General features: G+C 43.5%; 1 protein-coding gene across 1 annotated transcript; it reads left to right on the plus strand.

The window, feature by feature from the left end:
- Positions 1–1064: 1064 nt before the first annotated feature.
- On the plus strand, positions 1065–24212 carry LOC135088073 (nuclear factor of activated T-cells 5). The gene is made up of 12 exons (XM_063982957.1): positions 1065–1201; positions 1358–1457; positions 1701–1883; positions 4729–4900; positions 5326–5513; positions 6302–6464; positions 11451–11575; positions 11862–12020; positions 12267–12749; positions 18511–18774; positions 19372–19591; positions 21055–24212. Exons 1-12 carry the CDS (start codon positions 1092–1094, stop codon positions 21057–21059), a joined length of 2172 nt encoding a protein of 723 aa, XP_063839027.1. The 5' UTR covers positions 1065–1091; the 3' UTR covers positions 21060–24212.
- The last annotated feature ends 306 nt before the right edge of the window (positions 24213–24518 follow it).

A 24518-nucleotide genomic window follows, 5' to 3' on the forward strand; every position in this document is an offset into this window, starting at 1 on the left:
GCTCGACGCGCCGGACCAGCTAGCGCCCGCTCCCATTCTCCCGGCTCCTGTGTATGTCTCTTTTGCAATATAGGACTAACCTCATTAGTTACTATTCAAGTTACGTGCATAACCCGAATTTTTGTTAGGTTCAAACATCATTTCTTTATCATCTAGTTCCAAGAGGTATTTTTACTATACTTACTGGCGTAATAAGCCTTTAGTAGGCAATATAGCGCGACTTCGATTTGCCCCTGCGCATCTGCGATAGGAACTAAATATACCTATCATTCATTAAATAGCGAAACATTAATAATAGTGTCCTCATTTAAAATTGTAAGAGTTAAAAGCTAAAGCTAGCCCGAGTTCTCCTCTTTGAAAATATATCAGTAGTTACGTCAAAGTTAATTTTCTCGCACCTACCGGTCTCCTTTTTTTTCAGACGATCTGTTTAACTATATTGAGCCGAGTGTAGGTCACATATTATATTAGATTTTGTTCAGTAACTCTAATCTTTTTTTTCATGATAACTCATAAACCTAATTTAGTGAAATTTTAACTCTACTTATAACCTAAATGCCTGTATATCAAGTCAATGTTATAATAATGAATGTTCATTTAATTTTAAGGCGTTCCATCCACATATGCATGCTTACTGCACGCACATTACTTCTGAAATAACGCGTTCAGAACAACAATTACCATGTCGATATAACTCATTATAAATAACTTATTTATTTTCATCTGTGTCCAAATTGTCCGTCCGGGGCATGTCATTCTCATTATTGGGTGTATATTTGTCCGTCAACAGAATTAATTACTCCACACCAATCGAAACATGCAACTAATCGTCTCATATGTTTGATTCCAGAATAAGAGCAGGCTGCAGCATATCTAGTCCAAACGTAACAGAAACACCGGGTAAACGGTTTCAAGATCCGTATAGATCTTGCGGAAAGCTTGGTGGGGGAAAGTTGGCGAACAAGTACGCCGGCGGTGGGAAACTGTCCGGCGCGGGGGGTAAACTAGGGGGGAAATTGGCGGGCAAGCTGGGGGGGAAATACGGGGGCAAGCTGGCGCAGGCTCTGGCCAGGCGGCGGGCGCTGGCGGCCATGTCGCACTCGGGCCCGCCGGGGCTGGCCGCGCCGCTCACCAGCCGCTCCAGGGATGGACAGGTGGAGCTACAGATTCTGTGCCAGCCGGAGACGCAGCACAGAGCGAGGTGAGAGCTAAATCTTGGAACTTTCAGGCCAATCGTCCACTAAACAAGGGTTGCTGAGACATATACTACCTCTTCTTTCTTCGAGCTTGGACAGTTGTTGAGGTCTTATAAAGTGTGATTTATTTCTGTTTCTGAACCAGTTGGTTTCCCTTGCAGATATCAGACTGAAGGCAGCCGAGGCGCTGTCAAAGACAACTCCGGGAATGGTTTCCCAATAGTCAAATTAGTAGGATACGATAAACCAGCAGTTTTACAGGTATGTTTAGAAAACTTTGTAACATCTTAATGGTCTTCTCTCAGTACTATCAAGTAAACATGGATCGTTCAAAAAACTAAAAGCATCCAAAGCACAGAATCGTCTACTTCTTTTGACAAACTGGATGATTCAGACCAATCTTTAACAACTGGAGACTTTTAGCTCCCAAAATCGACTCTATTGGGAAGTACTCTAAAATTCTTTATTTTTAGAATCTTTATTACAGCAGCAATTCCCTTCCAGGTGTTCATAGGAACTGACACGGGCCGCGTAGCACCGCACATGTTCTACCAGGCTTGCCGCGTGTCGGGCAAGAACTCCACGCCCTGCAAGGAGCGTAAGGAGGACGGCACCGTCGTCATCGAGATCGACCTGGAGCCCACGAAGAACTGGCAGGTCACCTGCGACTGCGTGGGCATACTCAAGGTAACTTTATATATTCGTTCGTTCAGCCAAATGACGTCCACAGCTAGACTAAGGATTTCCAGAACGACCGGTCCTCCGCCTGCATCCACGTAACTTTATACTCGTGTGTAGCTGCTTTTTTTAAGGCAAAACTCAGGTATTTGACGGCAATCACACCTGATGTTAAGTGTAGATGCAATCGTGTGAAGTAAATAGTTACCTGCCTTAATATGCCTATTCACTGTCTAACTGAATTCTACCTGTTCAAAATACTAAAGATTCTAGTTTGAATTTGACGCTCAAACTCAATTCAGACTCAAACGTTTATTTTAACATAATCTTGGGCTTATCATGATTAGCCCATTGAGATTCATGAGTGACGTCTCAGTCCAAGGCTTCTCTGATATAGGACAGAAAATGTAGAGTTTTTTCTCATATCTCAATATGCCTCTAAAGTGAATTTTCATCAATAGAATACCGTTTGTCAGAAGCCTATCAGCTTGCCTTTATGCACCACACGTCTCGTAGTGCACTATACCTGCATGCATAAACCAATAATAAGCGTTCGTTTGTGCATTGTTCCGTGCCTCGTTGAATACACTACAGCATATCTACATTCCATTTTAGGCGAAGGAAATGGTTTATTGTATGTAACGCTGAAGATTTAGAAAGATCTGAATCGGTTTACGGTCGTGAGTCAGTGACCAGTGTACTCTCAAGAACCCAATATAACTTTGATTAGTATGTAGGCATACCGAAAAAGAACTGCATATTGTTTGTATGTCTGAAATGTTATCGGTCGAGACATAATACAACACAATCGTTTTTATCGTGCTGTCGCGCGTTGGATAAACAGTGACGCTGATACAGTAGCACTGCCACAACACATAATAATGTAGAATTACTGTACAACACTAGGCATTACGTTTTATGTGTCTTGTCTTGTAATGACTTAATTATACTAAATGAGCGAGCACAGACATTCTTGCTATCTCTGTAATTACAAGTCGGGTAAACTCTTTTACTTTGATAAAGGGTGAAAATTAAAAATTAAGTTTTAATTGCCTGGCCTCCAGATCTCGCTCAGACTAGTTACATCCACAACTAATTAATATACATTGCATAATCCGTCTCATGTGTGTATGATATCGAGAATATGTAAGCATACCTACATACTTACTTGTTGTTCCAAACATGAAATATTTCAGATTAGTGGCAATCAGTGTTGTCTGTTCGTGCACCTCTATCAACTTTTGCACTTGACTTATCACCCAAAGCTACATTGTCTGAGACTGTGCCATTTTAGATCCGTCCCAAAGATTAAGAAGTATCTAGCAGCGAGCCTTACTTGTGTTATCATCCAAAGTTTAGCAGCTACATTGTCTGCAACTGTGCCATCTTAGATCCATCCCAAAGATTAAGAAGTGTCTAGCAGCGAGCCTTACTTGTGTTATCACCAAAGTCTAGCAGCTACATTGTCTGCGACTGTGCTATCTTAGATCCATCCCAATCCCAAAGATTAATAAGTGTCTAGCAGCAAGCCTTACTTGTGCTATCACCCAAAGTCTAGCAGCTACATTGTCTGAATCTGTGCCATTTTAGATCCACATCCGTCCCAACGATTAAGAAGTATCTAGCAGCGAGCCTTACTTGTGTTATCGCCCAAAGTTTAGCAGCTACATTGTCTGCAACTGTGCTATCTTAGATCCGCTCCAAAGATTAAGAAGTGTCTAGCAGCAAGCCTTACTTGTGTTGTCACCCAAAGTCTGGCAGCTACATTGTCTGAGACTGTGCCATCTTAGATCCGTCCCAAAGATTAAGAAGTGTCTAGCAGCAAGCCTTACTTGTGCTAGCACCAAAGTCTAGCAGCTACATTGTCTTAAGACTGTGCCATCTTAGATCCATCCCAATCCCAAAGATTATGAAGTGTCTAGCAGCAAGCCTTACTTGTGCTATCACCTAAAGTCTAGAAGCTACATTGTCTAAGACTGTGCCATCTTAGATCCATCCCAATCTCAAAGATTATGAAGTGTCTAGCAGCAAGCCTTACTTGTGCTATCACCCAAAGTCTAGCAGCTACATTGTCTAAGACTGTGCTATCTTAGATCCGTCTCAAAGATTAACAAGTGACTAGCAAATGATTGCAAAATATAGTTTGTTAACTCTCATCTTTTTCACACTTAACTGGGTCTCTATGCTTTCCATCTAACTTCCCTCGGTTCAGTCTCATTTCATATCTTAATTTGAATACGCAATGCTATTTTCGCGATCGATACCTTGTCATTCTCTTGAGTTACAATAATAATATTCTTCGGCCTGGCCACTGGTCACGTCACCGAGTCGTTAATCTTCCTTCAACTGTCAATTTGCTGGTCGGTTGCACTATCTGAGGTGAACGAACGGTTATAAATAGCGCATCGTTATCAGTGCAGGCAATAAAAATGTAGGTAATTGTACAACACTAGTGCATTATTTCCTGCTGCTTTGTTTTGTTTCAAAGCAAATTGTTCACGTGAACAGCTGTTTTATAGTAACACGTAGATCATGACATAATATGGTACGCAAGAATATTATGAACGCGGTATTCTTTTCTCTTATTCACTGACTCCAGTTTATCTCTGTAATCGCCACTGTTACCTTCATAAAATATGCGTGGTAGAGTTTCTGTCTATTCACGTTTAACAGAATTCCTTCGTGCTAGAACATGTAAATAGGTACATTGTCTGGTGGTAGAGTTCTCGTTCAATTATTTACCACACTTAGGTACTTACACAAATCAAAGGTCTTCAAATCACAAGTTACTTAGTCTGGTACGCTTCCTCTGGGCCCGATAACATAATTTTTTCACGACCCTTCTCTCATTCAGGAACGGAATGTGGACGTGGAGCATCGGTTCGGCGAGTCGCTGGGAGGGGGGGCGCACGTGTCCCGAGGGAAGAAGAAGTCTACTCGCTGCCGCATGGTGTTCCGCACCGAAATCGTGTCGGCGGCCGGCCAGCGGGAGACGCTGCAGGTCTGCTCCACGCAAATCATCTGCAGTAAGTACCAGAAGTTGCAATGTCTTCATCACTGTAGTAGTGATGTGACCTAGCATAAGTGAAACTGTGTATTGGAACCAGCAACGGACTTTATGAAATATCCTTCTTTTTATAGATCGTTTATTCGTTTCATCCACGAAGATGAGTCCCACCAATTTTTGGTTGAGGGAAGCGCAGAGGGCTGAAAGTTTGACCCGAGCAATCTGAACGTCATTTTTGTAGTGTGCGTGTGCACTCATTGATAATTTAGCGTCTACCGATAGCACTCAAACATTCGCGGAAGAATGGTGGGGCGCGTCTTCGTGGATAATACGATCTATAACCTATTTACATTTCCAGCCCGAACACCACAGAATTTAGAAACCTTTTCCAATCGAACATTTGTTATTTTAATAATGGAACTAACTTGAAATCTTTCCTTATAGCTCAACCGCCAGGGGTACCAGAAGTGTGCCGCAAGTCCCTGGTCTCTTGTCCAGCGAACGGAGGCTTGGAACTCTACCTGTTAGGGAAGAACTTTCTCAAAGAGACGCGCGTGGTCTTCAGCCAGAAGCAGGAAGGCCGCAGCGTGTGGGAGGAAGAGGTGGTACCTGACAAAGAGTTCTTGCAACAGGTGAGTTTTTAACAGTATTATTTTTAACTACATATCCGATCGTTCTCAGTCAGATACTCATTACCAAAAAGCTATTGACTGCTGGACGAAAGCCTTCCTCAAACACTTCAATACCGCTAATTGTCTATTTGAAGTCGTGGATGCATCGAACAGAGTCCTGTGTTTATCGTGAGGTGGTTTCCACTAGAGAACTCATACTTTTCGAACGAACGAGACTTAGGAATAGTCCCATCAAACACTCCATCTTTCATAGGTTTGGCGACAAATATGAGCCAGCCATAGCCTTTTATGAGAGTAAAACGAGATTCCTTTGGTGCCCTTTTAACCATCATAAAATTAGGCCTTAAGCAACCATTCCTCTCTACCCCATGTTTAAACGTTATGTCGCCCAGATGCTACAATGAAATTCCTTCGACATACTGCGTGCCGCCATATGTTCGTCAAGACATGGCTTTGCTCAAACGTTCCTTTCGTTCTGCCCCATGTTCTAAAGCAGTCTTTCCCAAAGTGGGCGATAACGCCCCCTTGTGGGCGCTGCAGGCTTAAAGGGGGGCGGTAAGAGACCCCGGAAAAAAATCGGGGCATTGTGTTGAGGCTTGGGAGGCGATTTATAATATCATCTACTAGGAGCTGGACTCTTAGACACCGACTGAGCACTCGACTCTTGTCTACAAAAATGGGGGCGTTAAAAAAGAATTTATTCTCAAAGTGGGCAGTAGACAAAATAAGTTTGGGAACCGCTGTTCTAAAGGTATATCGCGCAGTTGCTAATGAAGTTCCTTCCACAGACGCACCTAGTATGCTGCGTGCCGCCATACGCTCGCCAGGACATCGGCGAGGCGGTAACGGTGCAGCTATTCGTGCGGTCAGGCGGCAAGGCGTCCGAGCCACACGCCTTCTACTACACCCCTCGCACTGCCGGCCCGATCCACTGCACGCGTCACGCACAAGGTACCCGCAGCGCAAGCGCGCGCTATAGCTTCGCTTGTGTGCCTACCCGCGTAACTGGCACGCCTCGGGCGTCTGTACATAGCAGCTCAGTGTTGTCCACTTGCAAGTAGGGTACATGACACACACTAGTACCATGCTGTTCTCAAATTTTAATTTGATAAAATAGTTTGATTAAGAAACGTGAGTAAGAGCTAATGCTCTATTTGACTGCCTCTGCGTTGGGGTACCTCGATATTAAATTTCTTATCAAACATCCAACATATTTGGCCTTGTGTATGGTCTGTCGTTCGTAGTATCGCCCCTCATCCATCATCTTCTCTCATTCTTGTACCAAAACTATAATCATGTTTCAAGTTTTTATCTGATGAACAAAAGTTGCATAAACTATCGTAAAGTTGTACGCTTCTGTTGGTATAAAAATAACCAGAAACACTCCTCAACATTTTCTGTTTTTCATAATCAACTGGTTAAATAATTGTTAATATCTGTTCATTCATAGCTCTAAATAAATAAAATAAAGCAAACAAAATTGATTCATAAAAGCTCTACATTATAGAAACTCAGATAAATTATTTATGTCTATTTTAAACATTATCGTAAAATGTACAGTGGAATGTGTCATGTACCCTATTGATACATAATACATAGTATATTTACATATGTTTGCAAAAGGACATGTTTAATATATTTATTTAGTAGCATTTATGTTGGGCGCCCTAGAGTCTCCTAGTTATGCCAATGGTTCATAATCCATATTTTAGTCTTACAAAAGATAAAGGAAAGTTAATTTATACATACCATTGCATACCTACCTCGTATGTTTGTACAAATCATTGTTCGGATCCAAGTAACATAGTTTACACTGCGGGAAAATCATATGGCAATGAAAAATATTATTTTGTGAATGGGACTTGAAATTGCATTAAGTGTTTTAATATCTACCTGATATTTGAAATGATGTTTTAATAAATTATGTGATGATTACTGATGGACATAATAGCTGATAAACTATAAAGCAAAGCAGTTTTATCATTTTAAAACGTTTGCCAAAATGTTGTTTTTAATAAAACTGTGTTAATAATTTAACAGCTATCCTTTGTGCGTTTTCACGTTACATGGTATTTTAAAATCTGCTTTTCAATATTAATAGCTTTTTATTATACATTAATGTTGTCACAACTAATATTGTCACTGAATACATTAGTTAGTTGATATTGAAGCATTTCTTCACGATGCACTAACTGGCTAAAATATTTTCAAGTTAAATTCAGTAGTTATTTTCATTACCTACTTTTTCCATTGAATTAGTTGCTTGCTTTATGGTCTTTAGCTTTTGTTTGTCTACATACATTTCAAATACTTCAATGTTCATTCTCACTCTCTAACCAGCTTACAAATGAGTTTAATCATTAAAAATAGGGGGAGTCATTTAATTACATCTCTCCTAATTGCCCTCGTTTGTAATTAATACAATCTTTTTTTACTTAAATCAACCAGACGATGTAATTTAAAATAACGAACCTTATTTTTAAAACATTTAATATCTCATCGTAACACTATCCTGTAGTTCGTACGGTGTAGTCTAACGTAATCAATCACGCCTCTGTACGTATACCTACAGCTGTACAGCCCACTAAGCTAGTAGCCAGAACCTTGCTTTCGTCGTTCTAACAGCATGCGCTTTAGTTTGTGCATGATGAGGTGCAGAGATGATAATTATTAACAGAATATGAGAAACATTTTGGAAGAAATGACTGATGCGAAAATGGCGTACTCTTTCTTTTTTTCCCTTCTGTTCAAGCTAGGTCTGTCTAGGTCGCGGGCCAGCCGCGCAGAGCCGCCGCGTCGCGCCAGCACGGTACTGACATCAACACGCACACACACACATTCTACTACTACCCACAGTAGGGGCGATGCATGACTTTGTTTTTTTAAATTCTGCATCAATGCAGGCAAAGACATACGTTTTATTATTCTTGATTATTGCTCCAAATGTCGCTTTTCAAAACCGTTCGTTTCCCCATTTGAAAAGGAACAAAGAATTTCATTCAATTTCAAAAATATCTAGTCAATTTCCTGATGACTTTGAATGATTTTTGCTTTTAGTTTTTTTTTACTTTATCGTAATGACTAAAATATTCATGCATAATCCCTATTTGCATTTTGAAGTTCAGGAATTTTATTAATGGTGCATATTCAGCTCGATAGATGGCGCTGTGCGCATATTACATCGCGCGGGTATTATTTTCCAAACTACTGACTAAACTATTAATTTATTTTTGATACTTATAGATAAATATAAATGAATAGGTGGGAATTTAGATAAATCATTATTTAGTTCTTGCGTTAATACGTCATTTGTTCTATAATGTCACATGGGTGTTCGATATGGCCTAGTTAACGCTGCGAGTACATAACAACGCTTTGAATTATAACGCGTTTTCCGAATTTACCCCCTTATTTAAATACCCGAACTGATAGGTAAGTTAACCGTCAAATGTCCGTCTATTTGGTCACGGTGGCCACATTTACTAGTTTAAACTCCGCAGGAACCTACTTACGTTTATATTATCGTACCTTGTAATAAAGCTGTTCTTTCTTTCAGTATCGATTTGACGGTTACTGTAGGTAAATATTCTAAATTACACACTGAAACACAAAACAAAATAAAACACTTATTCTGACGCACACTACTCAAAAGAACTCACGTTAAAATGATGCTATAGAATCTGCCGGTTGTATTAATGTTAAATATTACGTAACATGGTGTATACTGACCTACGATTCATTAAAAACTTTGACAAAACTTACTGCTCAGTTACACTCACCCCCGGTTTCAGCTGGGCGATAGAAATTAACGGTTAGTCAATTCATTTTTAACTGACGATTTGTTAACGATCTTGTTGGCTGATCTTAAGGTTCAAAATGCTATGGCACGCCATTACTTTTTGTCGGCAACCTCCATGACGGGGGCTACAGGTTTATTTAGGTACAGACTATACAGACCCCATCCTACACCATTAGCTAGATTAACCCGTGCCTTGCCCTGACCTGACCATCAAGCTGCCCTTGAGAAGTTAAAACTAGTATAAATTACTTTTTCAGCCTTAAAATATTACCCCATCTACCCTCTGTGGTTGGGTGAGAGCTCGTTTACTAATTTTCATTTTTAAAATTGAATTTTATCTAACTTAATTTGTGTAATTTTTATCCACCGGCAACTAATAATGAACAGTATTTTTAAGTAACTGTAAAATATATATTTTTAGCTTAAGTAGATTATACAGGTTATTTAAATTGGTTTAAGTTCGTACCATATTTACCGTACCAAATACTTTATGGCAGCATTGTCTGGTGGCCTAGAATTAGGTTACAGACGTGCAGAACGGCACTGGGCAAATTGCAAAGAACTGCATGCCTAGCAATAACGAGTGCGTTTAGAACTACGCCAACTGCAGCATTGGAAATTATTCTGGGATTGCCCCCACTGCACTTGGCGCTAGAAGTAGATGCAAGGAAGGCGCTGCACAGACTGAAGGGGGCGGGACTTTGGAGTACATCCAAACCTTGCACCAAGCACACAAGGATGGGGAGTGATCCTCAATTAGATGCAATAATGGACATGGGTTGTGATACAATGCAGCCTAGGTACATGTTTAGCAAGGATTTTAAAGTGTCTATACCAACAAGGGAAGACTGGAAAAGAGGACCAAAACGTCAACAAGACAGCCTGATCTGGTATACTGATGGCTCCAAGATGAACTCAGGAACAGGAGCGGGCGTCTACTCCAAACAATCTGAGCACAGTGAAAGCTTAGGGAGGTTTGCAACAGTGTTTCAAGCTGAAACCTATGCTATAATCATGTGCGCAGCAAGGAATATAGAACAGGCGCATAAAAAGCGTGACATTTACATATTAAGTGACAGTCAGGCAGCACTCAAAGCCATTGCCTCAGTGAGGGTTGGATCCAGACTCGTTTTGGAGGCAATCTTGGCACTGAATAAACTTGGAAGGCACAACAGGGTGACCCTCATGTGGGTACCTGGACATACTGGAATCGAAGGCAATGAGAGAGCCGACAGTCTAGCGAGACAAGGGTCAGAGGCGGCACCTATTGGGCCAGAGCCGATAGTGCCCTTATCTATAAGCACTGTACACATGGCCATGAGGCAATATACATCCAGGAAGCACAAAGCTGAATGGGAAAGCTCCAACGGTATGAGCCACTCCAAACTATTCCTAGTTGGAAACACAAGATCATGGGAAAAGCTCATACTCAATGGAAACAGAAGGCAAGCCCGAGTGATCACGGGTGCGCTAACAGGACACTACACTACAAACCACATGCTCCACAAAATGGGCCTAACTACGGATGACAGCTGTCGAGCATGTGGAGAACATGCGGAGTCCATGAAACACCTACTCTGCGAATGTGACGCGCTAGCCAGAACTAGAATGGGTCTCCTGGGGTCGGCTTATCCGACACCAGAAGAATATAGGTCCTTCTCACCCAAGCACTTGATCCACTATATGGATAGGATCTTTGTGGATGAGGGGGGATAAAGGTATAGGGAAGCACAAAAGATCCCAATGGGTCGACGTGCACTGCGCCCATGCGCGGCCCTAAAATAAGATAAGATAAGATACCGTACCAAATGCGATAGTAAAGACAATTACTCGTACTTCGGTGATAGCGTGTAAAGTATCAGCAAGTTTGCTTGACGAACCAATTCGATTGCATCTATCCGCCTCACTCGCTCACTCTGCGATGCGACCATGAGAGACCGTGACGGATAAAGCTCCATTTATCGAAATAGTTTTTCTATGGAGACCCTGTTTTTATAACTTCATTGAAACGGACGCATTTACGTTAAAGTGGCACGAATCAAAATCAGCGCGTTTCCGAGGGCAGTGATTCCGGGCTGGCATGTAGCTAGGCGTATGTTCTTCCGTGGCGATGGCTAATTATACAGTCTTATGTCCAGGTGAGGAGAGGGAACGCGAACGCCCCCTAGTGGGTTGGGGAGGAATGATGCCCCCTCCGTCGTTACCCGTCCGCCGACCTTCGTTGCTGATGCCCGATCATGAGCCCGTGGGGCTCAAAAGCGAGGTAAATTGATACATCTATTTATTTATTAATTATGATTTCTTTTCTCTCTTCTTTCTGTGTCAGCAAGTCATCTTCTCATGATCTCTTTAATATCTGAGTTAAAGTTTCTGGAACCCTTTGGTTCCTCGTCTATACTCAGTTCCCTTATTACAGAAGCGCGTGTAGTTCAATTCGTAACCAGTCTCTACTGGAGCTCCCGATCAGCATTGACAGCTAGGTTCCTAAATATTTCTTAATAAGGCCACATTAGTTCTCCGCGTCAAGGCCTAGTTCTTACCGTGTGCAGGTGGCGGACGAGTCGAGCCAGCACTCGCTGGAGCACGGCGAGTCGTCGTGCGGGCCGGACGGGCCCGAGCCGGCCGCGGGCCAGATGCTCGCCGACGACCTCAAGGTCGTGGACCTCCGGCTGAAGTCCGAGACCATCGCCAGGGACCCCCAGACTCAGGTAACACGACGAGAGCGTTGAGAACCGGCCCGGTTGAGAGAGCCGCAATTACAATTTGGAATCTTGTTGACATCTGCCATGTAAGGTTGCCTTGATAAGTAGACGCAGAATTTTATCCAACAAGTCGCAACACCTTCTTTTTTGCTTTTTTGTTCACGACAAACATAATAATTTGCAAAGTTGGTGTAACGGCCACACAGCGCAAAGTGTACGCCTTTGACTAACGAACAACGACTGCCCGATCAGGTGAGCTACGGCTACGACGCCATAAAGATGTCGCCGACTACCCCCGGGCAGAGCGAGCCGCCGTCGCCGCTGGCGTCGTTCACGCAGCAGCTGCAAGCCATCCAGAACCAGGTGCAGACGGACAAGATGGTGGAGACGGTGACCGCCGCGATATTCAACTCGGACGACAACGCGGGCCAGATCTACCCGCCGATGATGCAGGCGATGGACCCGATGCGGCAGCTGATTTCGGCGAAGACGCAGATCGACATCCAGCCCGACATGAAGGTGTTGAATCCCGAGCTGATGATCACGGACACGTCGATGCAGGCCACGGTCATGCCGCCCGAGCAACGCATGATGGTTTACAACACGGCGCGCCCGGACGAGACCTTCAACCCTTTCGGCGCCATGACCAAGATGGAGATGGAGTCGAATCAGATCGAGAGGCGGCTGGCGCGGCAAAGCGCGCACATGGAGGCCTTGGTAGAAGACGCCATGAAGGTACGTCGCTATTATAACTTGTGTCAATTTTATTCTTAAGTAGGAGCTGCCACCTGCTTTTGCTTCAAGATATTATTATACTTAAGTGATTTCGGTTAATTAATTGACAAAATGAAATTATTACTTTTTAATCATAAATAATTTAGACTAACACGGGATTTTTAAAATGTAATAATTTTTAGTGATTTTTTAGCTTTCAGTTTTTCGTAACAACCAAAAACGAATTTAAATACGTATTTAAACTTCGGAATATCGACATAGTTTATTATCGTAAACCAAAAAATTGCATATCTAATAAGAACAGCAGAATAGCTAGGATTATCGTCATGTGTCCACATGATTATAATTTTGGTAACATTGAAAAAGGCGACGGCGGCGATGTTGCCCGCGGACGCTGCCAAACTGGACGAGCTGGTGAACTCGCGCGTGGACGACCTGTCGGGCAGCTCGCCCGCCAGCCGCAGCCCCGCCGCGCCACCGCTCGCCGCTGCCATCCCGCCTGACGTCATCCTCGACCCGCAGGTAGGATATATACTCACAGTCACAGGTCGGCAGCTAGGGCAGGACGAGCTGGGAACCCTAGCGGGGACTAACTGTCGGGCAGCGGCTCGCCCGCGACCGTTCTAAGCCCATGCCATCCCGCCCGACGTCATCCTCGACCCGCAGGTAGGATACACTACAGATCGGCAGCTGGAAAAAGACGAGGTAACCCCCGTGGGAACAACCTGTCTCGTCCAGCCCGCCCGACGTCTCCTCGATCACCTCGGCAGCTAGGGCACGACGAGCTGGGAACTCCCGCGTGGATGGATGACCTCAGACTCACTCGCAACCGTCTCAGCCCATGCCATCATTGCCATCCCGCCAGACGTCTTCCTCGACCCGCAGGTAGGATACACTACAGATCGGCAGCTGGAAAAAGACGAGGGAACCCCCGTGGGAACAACCTGTCTCGGAACCAACCTCGGAACCCCCGCGAGGACGGATGACCTCAGCCCCGACGCGCCGCCGCTCGCCGCCGCCATCCCGCCCGACGTCATCCTCGACCCGCAGGTAGGATATACTTACAGGCCGGTAGCTAGGGCACGACAAGCAGGGAACCCCCGGGAGTAGGGTTGTGACGCGCCCCGCGACGCATCGACAGCCCTAGCACCGAGCGCAGAGATTTTGACAACCCTACGGCTGCGCGGCCGCACGCCGCACGGACCGAGCTAATATAAGAGACGGCGGCGACCGCGGGCGCCTAGCATTCGCTCGGGAGCCATCGTAACAGCCAGACGATCGCGCGCGCGTCTACGGCTAATTGCGCAAGAGTCCCCCCTAGCGAATAGCTGCCCTCACTATACACTACAGATCGGCAGCTAGAAAAAGACGAGGGAACCCCCGTGGGAACAACCTGTCTCGGAACCAACCTCGGAACCCCCGCGTGAACGGATGACCTCAGCCCCGACGCGCCGCCGCCATCCCGCCCGACGTCATCCTCGACCCGCAGGTAGCAAACACTACAGATCGGCAGCTGGAAAAAGACCGCCTCTGTGGTCTAGTGGTAAGACCACCTGCTTCAGACGCAGAGGTCCCGGGTTCGATTCCCAGTGGGGGCAGATTTTTCTGTTCGGTTTGGTTGGTGGTAGGGCTTGTTCTAAGTCCGCCTGGCTAGCTACCACCATCTTACCTAAGTCTGTCGCCATAACAACAATGTTAACAGCATTATTGTGTTCCGGCAGTTAGAGGTAAGATAGCCAGTTCCTCCGTGGTTGAGGATTCCGGGTGAAGCTCGCTTCCACCTTCGGCCTGATCGTCACTTACCATCAGGTGAGATACAGGCCAAGAGCTTCCTCGTTGTGGATAAAAAAAAATAAAAAAATAAAAAAGACAAGGGAACCCCCGTGGGAACAACCTGTCTCGGAACCAACCTCGGAACCCCCGCGAGGACGGATGACCTTAGCCCCGACGCGCCGCCGCTCGCCGCCGCCATCCCGCCCGACGTCATCCTCGACCCGCAGGTAGGATATACTCACAGTTCCGCAGCTGGGGCACGACGAGCTGCCGGGCTAGGATTAATAGACTAGCAGGGACTAACTGTTGGGCGGCGGCTCGCCCGTGACTGTTCTCAGCCCATGCCATGGCATCATGATCCCATCCCGCCCGACGTCATCCTCGACCACGACGAGCTCGGAAGCCCCGGGACTAGGTTAATTAGTGTCATAGCTCTCATTGCTCACGAGTGAGTACAATCATCATCGGTTGCCCAACGTCCTGATGCGTGCGCTTCATTATTCTGTGGCTCGACTGTCGCCTGGCGCGGCAGCCAAATAAAAAGCCTAATACAAGCCGGACAGGCCGGATAAGACCGTAAAAAGCCAAACATGTCCGGCTAAAGCCGAACACCTGGCAACCCTATCTGGGACGAACTCTCGGGCGGCGGCTCGCCTGCCACCGTGCACAGCCGCCCGACGTCTGAGTAGGATATACTCACAGGCCGGCAGCTGGGGCAAGACGAGGGAACCCCCGTCGGAACAACCTGTCTCGTCCAGCCCGCCCGACGTCTCGTCGATCACCAGGTAAAGACACTTACAGGCCGGCAGCTTGGGCACGACGAGCTCGGAACCCCCGCGTGGACGGATGACCTCAGCCCCGCCGCGCCGCCCGCCATCCCGCCCGACGTCATCCTCGACCCGCAGGTAGGATACACTACAGATCGGCAGCTGGAAAAAGACGAGGGAACCCCCGTGGGAACAACCTGTCTCGGAACCAACCTCGGAACCCCCGCGAGGACGGATGACCTCAGCCCCGACGCGCCACCGATCGCCGCCACCATCCCGCCCGACGTCATCCTCGACCCGCAGGTAGGATACACTACAGATCGGCAGCTGGAAAAAGACGAGGGAACCCCCGTAGGAACAACCTGTCTCGTCCAGCCCGCCCGACGTCTCGTCGATCACCAGGTAAGGACACTTACAGGCCGGCAGCTAGGGCAGGACGAGCTCGGAACCCCCGCGAGGACGGATGACCTTAGCACCGACGCGCCGCCGCTCGCCGCCGCCATCCCGCCCGACGTCATCCTCGCCTCGACCCGCAGGTAGGATATACTCACAGGCCGGCAGCTAGGGCACGACAAGCAGGGAACCCCCGGGAGTAGGGTTAAGGCAATTAGTGTCATAACTCTCTCATAGCTCACGAGTGAGTACAATCATCATCGGTTGCCCAACGTCCTGATGCGTGCGCTTCATATTATTCTGTGGCTCGACTTTCGCCTGACGCGGCAGCCAAGGACAAGCCGGATAAGACCGTAAAATGCCGAACACCTGGCAACCCTATCTGGGACGAACTCTCGGGCGGCGGCTCGCCTGCCACCGTGCACAGCCGCCCGACGTCATCCTCGACCCGCAGGTAGGATACACTACAGATCGGCAGCTGGAAAAAGACGAGGGAACCCCCGTGGGAACAACCTGTCTCGTCCAGCCCGCCCGACGTCTCCTCGATCACCTCGGCAGCTAGGGCACGACGAGCTGGAAGCTCCCGCGTGGATGAATGACCTCAGCCTCACTCGCAACCGTCTCAGCCCATGCCATCATTGCCATCCCGCCAGACGTCATCCTCGACCCGCAGGTAGGATACACTACAGATCGGCAGCTGGAAAAAGACGTGGGAACCCCTGTGGGAACAACCTGTCTCGTCCAGCCCGCCCAACGTCTCCTCGATCACCTCGGCAGCTAGGGCACGGACTAACTGTTGGGCGGCGACTCACCCGTGACTGTTCTCAGCCCATGCCATAATGCCATCCCGCCCGACGTCATCCTCGATCCGCAGGTAGGATATACTCACAGTTCCGCAGCTGGGGCACGACGAGCTGCCGGGCCAGGATTAATAGATTAGCAAGGACTAACTGTTGGGCGGCGGCTCGCCCGCGACTGTTCTTAGCCCATGCCATGGCATCATGATCCCATCCCGCCCGACGTCATCCTCGACCACGACGAGCTCGGAAGCCCCGGGACTAGGTTAATTAGTGTCATAGCTCTCATAACTCACGAGTGAGTACAATCATCATCGGTTGCCCAACGTACTGATGCGTGCGCTTCATTATTCTGTGGCTCGACTTTCGCCTGACGCGGCAGCCAATAAAAAGCCGGACAAGCCGGATAAGACCGTAAAAAGCCAAACATGTCCGGCTAAAGCCGAACACCTGGCAACTCAACATCCTCGACCTGTAGGTAGGATATACTCACAGGTCGGCAGCTGGGGCAAGACGAGGGAACCCCCGTGGGGACGACCTGTCTCGTCCGGCCCGCCCGACGTCATCCTCGACCCGTAGGTAGGACACACCAGGCTGGCAGCTAAGAACTGGGCGCTAGCAGAAAAAAAGAACTGCAACTTCTGTATCATCAAACGGTAGGCCGAGGCAGCTAGGAAAACAGGACTAATCACACCTCTCTATTCCTCCACTGCAATTTCTCTACTACCTAAGTATCAAGCGACAGACCAGAAGCTAGCAGAAAAACAGTTATTATTTCCCAGAACTGTAACTTCTGTACTTCTTACTACTAGCGATAGGCCGATGCTGCTGAACACGGGAGGGATCCCACCTCTCTGTCCCTTCACTGCAACTTCTTTATCATCGAACGGTAGGGCGACGAGGCAGCCAGGAAAATGAAATCCTATGTCTCTTTCCCACCTCTGTTACTTCAGTCATCAAGGAAACCGGGATTAATTTCCCACCACTGCAACTTCTGTAGGTAAACCAACGAGCGGTAGGCCGAAGCAGTTTGGAAAACGGGACTAAATAATCCAAAATCTCTTTACCACCACTTAACGCAAGATGCTAAGACAAGGGGTACCAAATTGATGCACGTGTACAAGGTAATTTAAACTTTTGACCAAAGGCTGCTGAAAAACAATCTACATGTACTCTCATCATGCGCTAGTAACGGCGCTAACTTGAAGGACAATCTAGGGTCCATCATATGATGATGATGTGGCGAATAGTGATGCTTATCTACAGCGAAATAGAATCTATCAATTTTAGGAATTGGAATCGGATGAATGCTTTCCTCTACCTCTACAATCATCTTACCCACTTACTCGTAATATTCTCCATACTGTACATTTTTAGGAAGTAAGGAATGTGACTTTATAGTATTCTTAAGTAGTCCTGCTCACCGCCCATACATTACTCAACTCTTTGTCGTGGCTGCTTCAATCCATTCCATCATTTAACATAACCATTTATCATTAACCTTCGCTACAGTCGTTCATCTTTCGCCATACCATTTCAGCGTTCAGATCCATTACATCAGGTCTTATATACGGTATTGTATTGTAAACTTTAGTCTTCAACCTTCGTGCTTTTGCATGTTGTCACACTCAGCCGGTCTGCTTCGTTTACTGGTAAAAGGTTTCATAAAAAAAACTAAATTCTGTAAAGTTTAAGATAATAACTATGTGGGTAGTAACAGAAAAGAATATAATCTGCTAAGTCCGCTTTTGTTCATATCGTACAAGATGCTTGTATTGTACCTACAGCAATATTAACACGGTTCTTTTAATTTTAAGGTTAACCAGTCGTTTCATTCAGCTTTCGTTCGCGATAACTTAACGGTAGTTTTTGGTAATAGTTTCGCGTGAATCGATGAACATTACGTTGCATGACGGGTATATCAACCTCAAGAATTTTGGTAAGTCTCTCCAGTTTACTGGTGCCATGCCCTTAAATTTAATAGGCAGAAGAACCAATTCGTTGTTACTAACCTCTCAAATGCTCCTCAAGGTGTCGCCGAGCATGCTGTGCGACAACAATCAGCGCATGGGTCTCCCCACGACGACGTCGCAGGAGGAGTTGATGATGCTGCCAGAACAGGTGCAGCTGACATCGGTGAAGACGCCGCCCGCGGCCGTCAAGTCCATGATTCTCAACGCGGCGGCTGAAATCCTGACGTCAGACACCACCATGAATGCACTCGTCACCTCCGCCATCAACACGGCGAATATTCTCACGACGGGGACTGAGAACGCGGCTGGCGGCGTCATGCAGGTAAATTACTGTTTCATTGAGCATTTGTTTATTTATGTTATTCTATCACCCTTGTTGTCTGCCAGAGATTCTTTATTTCTTACCTACATCCTGAAAGTCTAAACTAGGTACTGGTAATCGTAGTGGGACATACCATACGCTGAGTAGGTAAGGTCCTAATGGGATGTTAAGGCTTTTGTTTATTATTATGACTTCGACATAGAAAGACATTGTTCAGCTGTCTGCATAAAAAGCCAGGAGACCTAAATTATGCTTCTCCTAAACTGCAAATCTACAAATCTCAAGAATTCCTTCATTATTTGGATTAAAACAATTAATTATTTCGAGTCAGAGCTATTCATTGGGATCTTAATTCGCCCTTCATCTGCTACTGATACTTACCAATTAGATTTAATTCAACCTTAATATAGTTCCAAAATACTGAACTGTCCTATGCATGACATTGACAGTGGGGCGCCACCGTCAATACCGGATCGCTGGTTCCGATTTTTGCCATGTTGGAAACCATATAGTTGAACGATGGTAGTGTCCCCCTGTCATTGAGTTTGGTGGGACAGTTCCGCGTGGGTCATCTATAACGTAATGGTAATACCACAGACAACAGACGCGCAACCTCCCGCGGAGCAGCCGGGCGAGACTCCGCTCGTGGCCATGTCTCAGGCAGTCTCACAGGCCGTGACGCAGGCAGTCTCGCAGGCCGTCTCGCAGGCTGTCTCGCAGGCTGTCTCCCAGGAGATGACCGCGCCTGTACAGGGGCTCACCGATATGAGCGATCAGGATCTCCTCCAGTATATCAACCCCAGCACGTTTGATACCGGTGAGTACGATATGTATTATTAAGGGTGAATTCGACCAAACAAGAGTAAATATTAATATTAATCTAAGAATAAATCGACAGTTTTGACATTATTCCCATACTGAAACTGTCAATGTGCCGGTTATACCAGGAGTTATTCTCGGATAAAAGTTTGTTCGAATCGGGCCTAAGGTAGGAAAGAATGGGGCTGGAATTCGTGACAGCTTTGTCCAGTGAGAGCTTGTCGCTTGGTGGATTCACAAGTATGTAACACGTCATGTACAGTCAGCGTTTAGTTCGTGACGCTTAAGTAGCCAAAAAATTCGCAACACGTCTGTCAACTTTTTGGCCATTTTGGGTGTCCCGTGTCTGTGAACTGTGCTTGGCTGAAAATAGCCAAGTAGACAGTGGAAGTACCACATGGAATGCCATACCAAACCATTAATGTCTATCACAGTAAGACTAGATCGAAACTGGGTAAAGATTATGATTAAATGAAATTGGAGTCTGATCCGCTTTAGCCAAATAAGATTGAGGACCAATATGCTGTCACAAATTCAAGCCCAGTGAGTGTTTTTCCATAAGACCGGGCAAAGACATGTTATTTGACGTGCCAGCCTCGTTGTCGCGAGATATAAGTGGCGGTGAAAATCCGCTTGTGAAAATTCATATTTTTACCTCTATCGCTGCCAGGCCATGGAAAATCATCCATTCTTATTCGAATACGTTAGCTATTATGACCTCAACCACCTCTTTGGCATAGTGAGCCAAAGCAAATGATAATAAGTAATTAAGTAATTTATTAAAAAGAGTTTTATTAATTAATTTATTAACGGTGTGGGTTTAGTCATTAGTTAATATTTAAGAGTAACGGCGTAGTTACTGTGCTACTTACCTAAACTGTTATTTATTTATTCCTTTAGGTCCTTTTTAAGACATTGATACTATGGCTACAAAAGTACCTATTATGTATAATATTTAATTATTTATTCTAAGAATAGCGTGTAGTATTATTTGAATCTTATCTAAACTCCTGAATTGACAAATAAAAGCACTTAAGTAAGTCAGTCGTGACTGAATTTCACTACGCCTGTGCTCCTAATTTTCATTTGTTAATTATTCTTGTAAAACTGCTACAATTAGATTAGGCCGATAAAATCGCGAGACATTCGCAACGCTCACAAGGGTTCTTGTTAACTATTATATACCAAAATACATGGTTTTAAATAAGATAACATAGGGGTTTTTAACTTTTACTAATTACTATAGGTAAATGTAATAAGATTACGAGTATAATGTTAGGCAACCTATAATGGGTTAAAATTAATTTGATCATCGATATCTCCGATGTAAAATAATGAAGTTTAACGATTGCACTACTACTTTAATATTTATTTAGTGTTAGGTATGGGTTATAACAGGTTGTGGGAGTAAACTAGACAATAGTTTCATTATGTATTAACATATTTGTTTGTCGGTTACAGTGTGAGCGCCGCCTGCCCGGGTCGCTTAGTGCTAAAGACTATGCCTAGTAGAAGCATTTCAGTGCGGTGTTGTGGGCTCAAAGCAGATTTTATGTGAATTTTTAATGGATGTTACTACCTGTTATAGACTTATGGAACTGTAGAACGTATAATCTCTGTTAGATGAGTGATTATTCAGTTGTATGTCTATGAATTTGTTTTATGATTCTCATACATATAAAGTGTTTGTATTAAGTAACGTAGGGACGTCAATTATTTCATGATGTGAGTCAGTATTACAGGGCTAAATTTACGCATCTCGCACGGGGTTGCTACTACGACCATTAATATCAATGTTTACGACATTCTTTTGAAAAGTATTTCAACCCTGTGCAAAGAAATAGAGGAATGTATTTTCGAAAAATATTATCTTACGAACTCTTTTTTTATTTACAAAATATATGGAGACGTGTATAATCGTAATATTCTATATTTCGAATTGTATCTTGTAAATAGATAGCTTTGTATTTATGTTGTTTAGTGTTAGCGGTAAGAGGCAGTGGCTACGATGGGTGGACAGTAATGGTATACATAACTTGTATTTATTCTTATTTCTCTCCTATCCTTTTTTAATTTCTTGCACAAATATTATAAAAAAATATCAAACGGTGCTAACTGATAACTTGTCACGTGCGTGCAATTTTATATTTTTTCCTAATATTTCTATACTTCTCTGTTCTTTCCTAAGTTTTTCGCCAGGGTCTAATTTATTATTGTTCGAGCCTGCCGAAGCCACTGGACGTACTATTAGACAAACTTCTATTGCAACTCACAATCATAAAGATGAGTCTCATATTTATAGTCTTCATTTCGTGGCCATAGACACTTCAGAGCGATACAGTCGTAAGCACATCAACTTTCCAAAAATTTACACTTTTCAATTGATTTTGAACCTTGATGCAATAGCATAACGTTCAAAACCCAATGCGCAAGTTGATTTGCTAACGAACGTACAGTCAGCCGCATTAATAACTTCAATTAAGTCTACTATCACGTTTTTACGAAATATTAATGATAATTATCATTTGAATTGTATAAACGACTGATTTATAACGTGAGTTGCAAAAGTCAATTTATTCGTTGTATAATATGATTGTGATATATAAAATATTATTACTGTTCGCATAGTAGCTAATTTTATATGTTTAAGAAAAACTGTACTGATGTGATGTTAGAGCAAAGATTTATATAAAAGTATGTTAAACGTTATTATAATGAAGTTCATTTTTTATAGGAAAAAATCGAATGCTACATATTTAAATGTGCCATTTACTACGTATAATCCTAGAATAGATGTTATGTCAAATCATATCGTACAAAGTATCACGGACATATGATTTTTGGCCGACATCCGACCGGCAAATGCGTGCCTTGAAAGTACTATCCCCGACCACAATTATCTATTAAATATACAGTATTTAAATCAGGGACCACATTGAACGAAACATTTGTACTAACTTCTTCATTAATAGGAACAAGCCAAATACATGCCTACTGGTGAATTATTAGCATGTAACGGTCTACTGACCAATGACGAATGATCTTAGTAAAGATAAATACAATTCGGCGATGTCTAAAGGTACAGTCAGGCACGTATTATGGAACGACACTCAATACTCGATTCAAACTAGCCTAAATTCAAGCCTGTAATTTAATTTCTACCAACCACAGGCTTCAATCCTACATTTTGAGTCGTTCCATAATACGACCCTAAAAGCGTAGATTACTTTTCGATATTTATTATTTATTTATTCGAATCCATTTGCTAGTGCATTTTACTATTATTTAATAATTATTTTTAGTTACATTATGTATCCAACTGTAGCGCTAGACGTATTAGCGCATCTTCGATGTAGTTGAACCATGTTTCAAATAAACGAATTTAGATATGTTACAAAAACATACATCACAATATAGTAAGTTAGTCTTCCTCGCATAATATAGAACATGATTATCTTGAAAAAAATTACTGCCTGGCGACTGGTGTGTATTAAAAAATTATTTTTGTAAAACAACATGATTTTTATTATAATAGTTTTTAAACAACTTTTAGTTATACAAAGAATAGATTTTATTGAATTTGTATTTATACGAATATACATTTTGATATGTTTACGCTGTAGTCTTCAGAATAATATATTTTGATAATTTTGTTTAGAATTTTGATAAAAATATTTAAAAGAGACCATAGAATAGCATTATATTTGTATGATGTAAATAAATGAGGTTATAGTGCGACAATGTAAATTTTTGTTGAAATTTAACTTTATTTTATCTGTGGAACCGCACAATGACTTTGGAATAGTTAAGTTGAATCATTTACCGTCCATTAGAAATTACCAAATTGTTTGCGACCTCTCATTTGTATAAAATATTTCATTGTGAAGACAATGTGAACATAGCTAAATCAATTCGAAGAAATAAAAAAAAAATGTAATGATATTCTTTAATCAGGTCGTTATAATATAAATGTTTTGGTCCTTAAGACAAGGCAATAAGGTTCAATCTACCACTGCCCGTTTTAAGGAAATATCATAGACAATGTACAGTACACACATAAAATATCATAATGTATAACAACGTGCCAGTAATCATTCCTTTTATTATTTATTTTCATGGAATTGTGCAAGGTAAAACTAAATTGACTCTCCAAGTGATAGTTACTTGTGTTTTATATTTAGACGCGAGAGGAGCCATCGGCTGACGACATCATTTACATGGTGTGTCGTGTCTTTGCTATTTCGCCAACTTTATCTTTACTATGACTGAACATAGCATGTCAAAAAGCCTATGTTTATTGCAAAAAGGCTACTAATATACATACAACGAGTGTAATTTTATTAAATGTAGTGTATACTTGTTAGTGTATTTATGACCTTATTTTGAATAACTTACAAAATCGTGTTTAATATTCCCGACACTATTTAGTGGGCTCTTTATGCTGCCGGCTGTACAATGAGGATGTATTGTGTATGGTGTATGAGGACATTTGTATGTACTATTGTATAGATCTCTAGTCGATCTAAATCATTCAATGCAACTTGCCGAGAGGTTATAATGAAGATTATGTATGTTATTTGTTTTAATGTAAGTAATTAATTAAATGTTATGAAAAATAATATTTTTTTATTTTTAACATTCCTTATGGCTGGTTTACACGTATTAAGTAGTTAAGTGGGTAACAAAATTGTAACTTAATTTTAAGTAATCAAATTGCATCGGAACTAAATTTTTACTTAATTCCAAACGTCAAGCTCTTGTTTACTATGAAACTGCTTGTCAAAACGTGTCAAGTGACAAGCCCCGCCCACCAACTTGACAGAAAAACCAAGTAAAAATGTTACCTTCATAATTTTTTATGAAGGTAACATTTTCAACCTAAAACAACAACTTCTTAACTTGTAAATCAGCCTTTATAGATTGTT

Source organism: Ostrinia nubilalis, chromosome 3, assembly GCF_963855985.1.
Source record: "Ostrinia nubilalis chromosome 3, ilOstNubi1.1, whole genome shotgun sequence".
Lineage (NCBI taxonomy): Eukaryota > Metazoa > Arthropoda > Insecta > Lepidoptera > Crambidae > Ostrinia > Ostrinia nubilalis.

What these genes read in the sequence shown, in the direction of transcription:
- LOC135088073 (XM_063982957.1), top strand. Translation starts at nt 1,092, where the DNA reads ATGTCGCACTCGGGCCCGCCGGGGCTGGCCGCGCCGCTCACCAGCCGC. An exon ending in ACTGCGTGGGCATACTCAAG is followed by an intron (nt 1,884 to 4,728) that starts GTAACTTTATAT and finishes TCTCTCATTCAG; the next exon opens with GAACGGAATGTGGACGTGGA. An exon ending in CTCCACGCAAATCATCTGCA is followed by an intron (nt 4,901 to 5,325) that starts GTAAGTACCAGA and finishes CTTTCCTTATAG; the next exon opens with CTCAACCGCCAGGGGTACCA.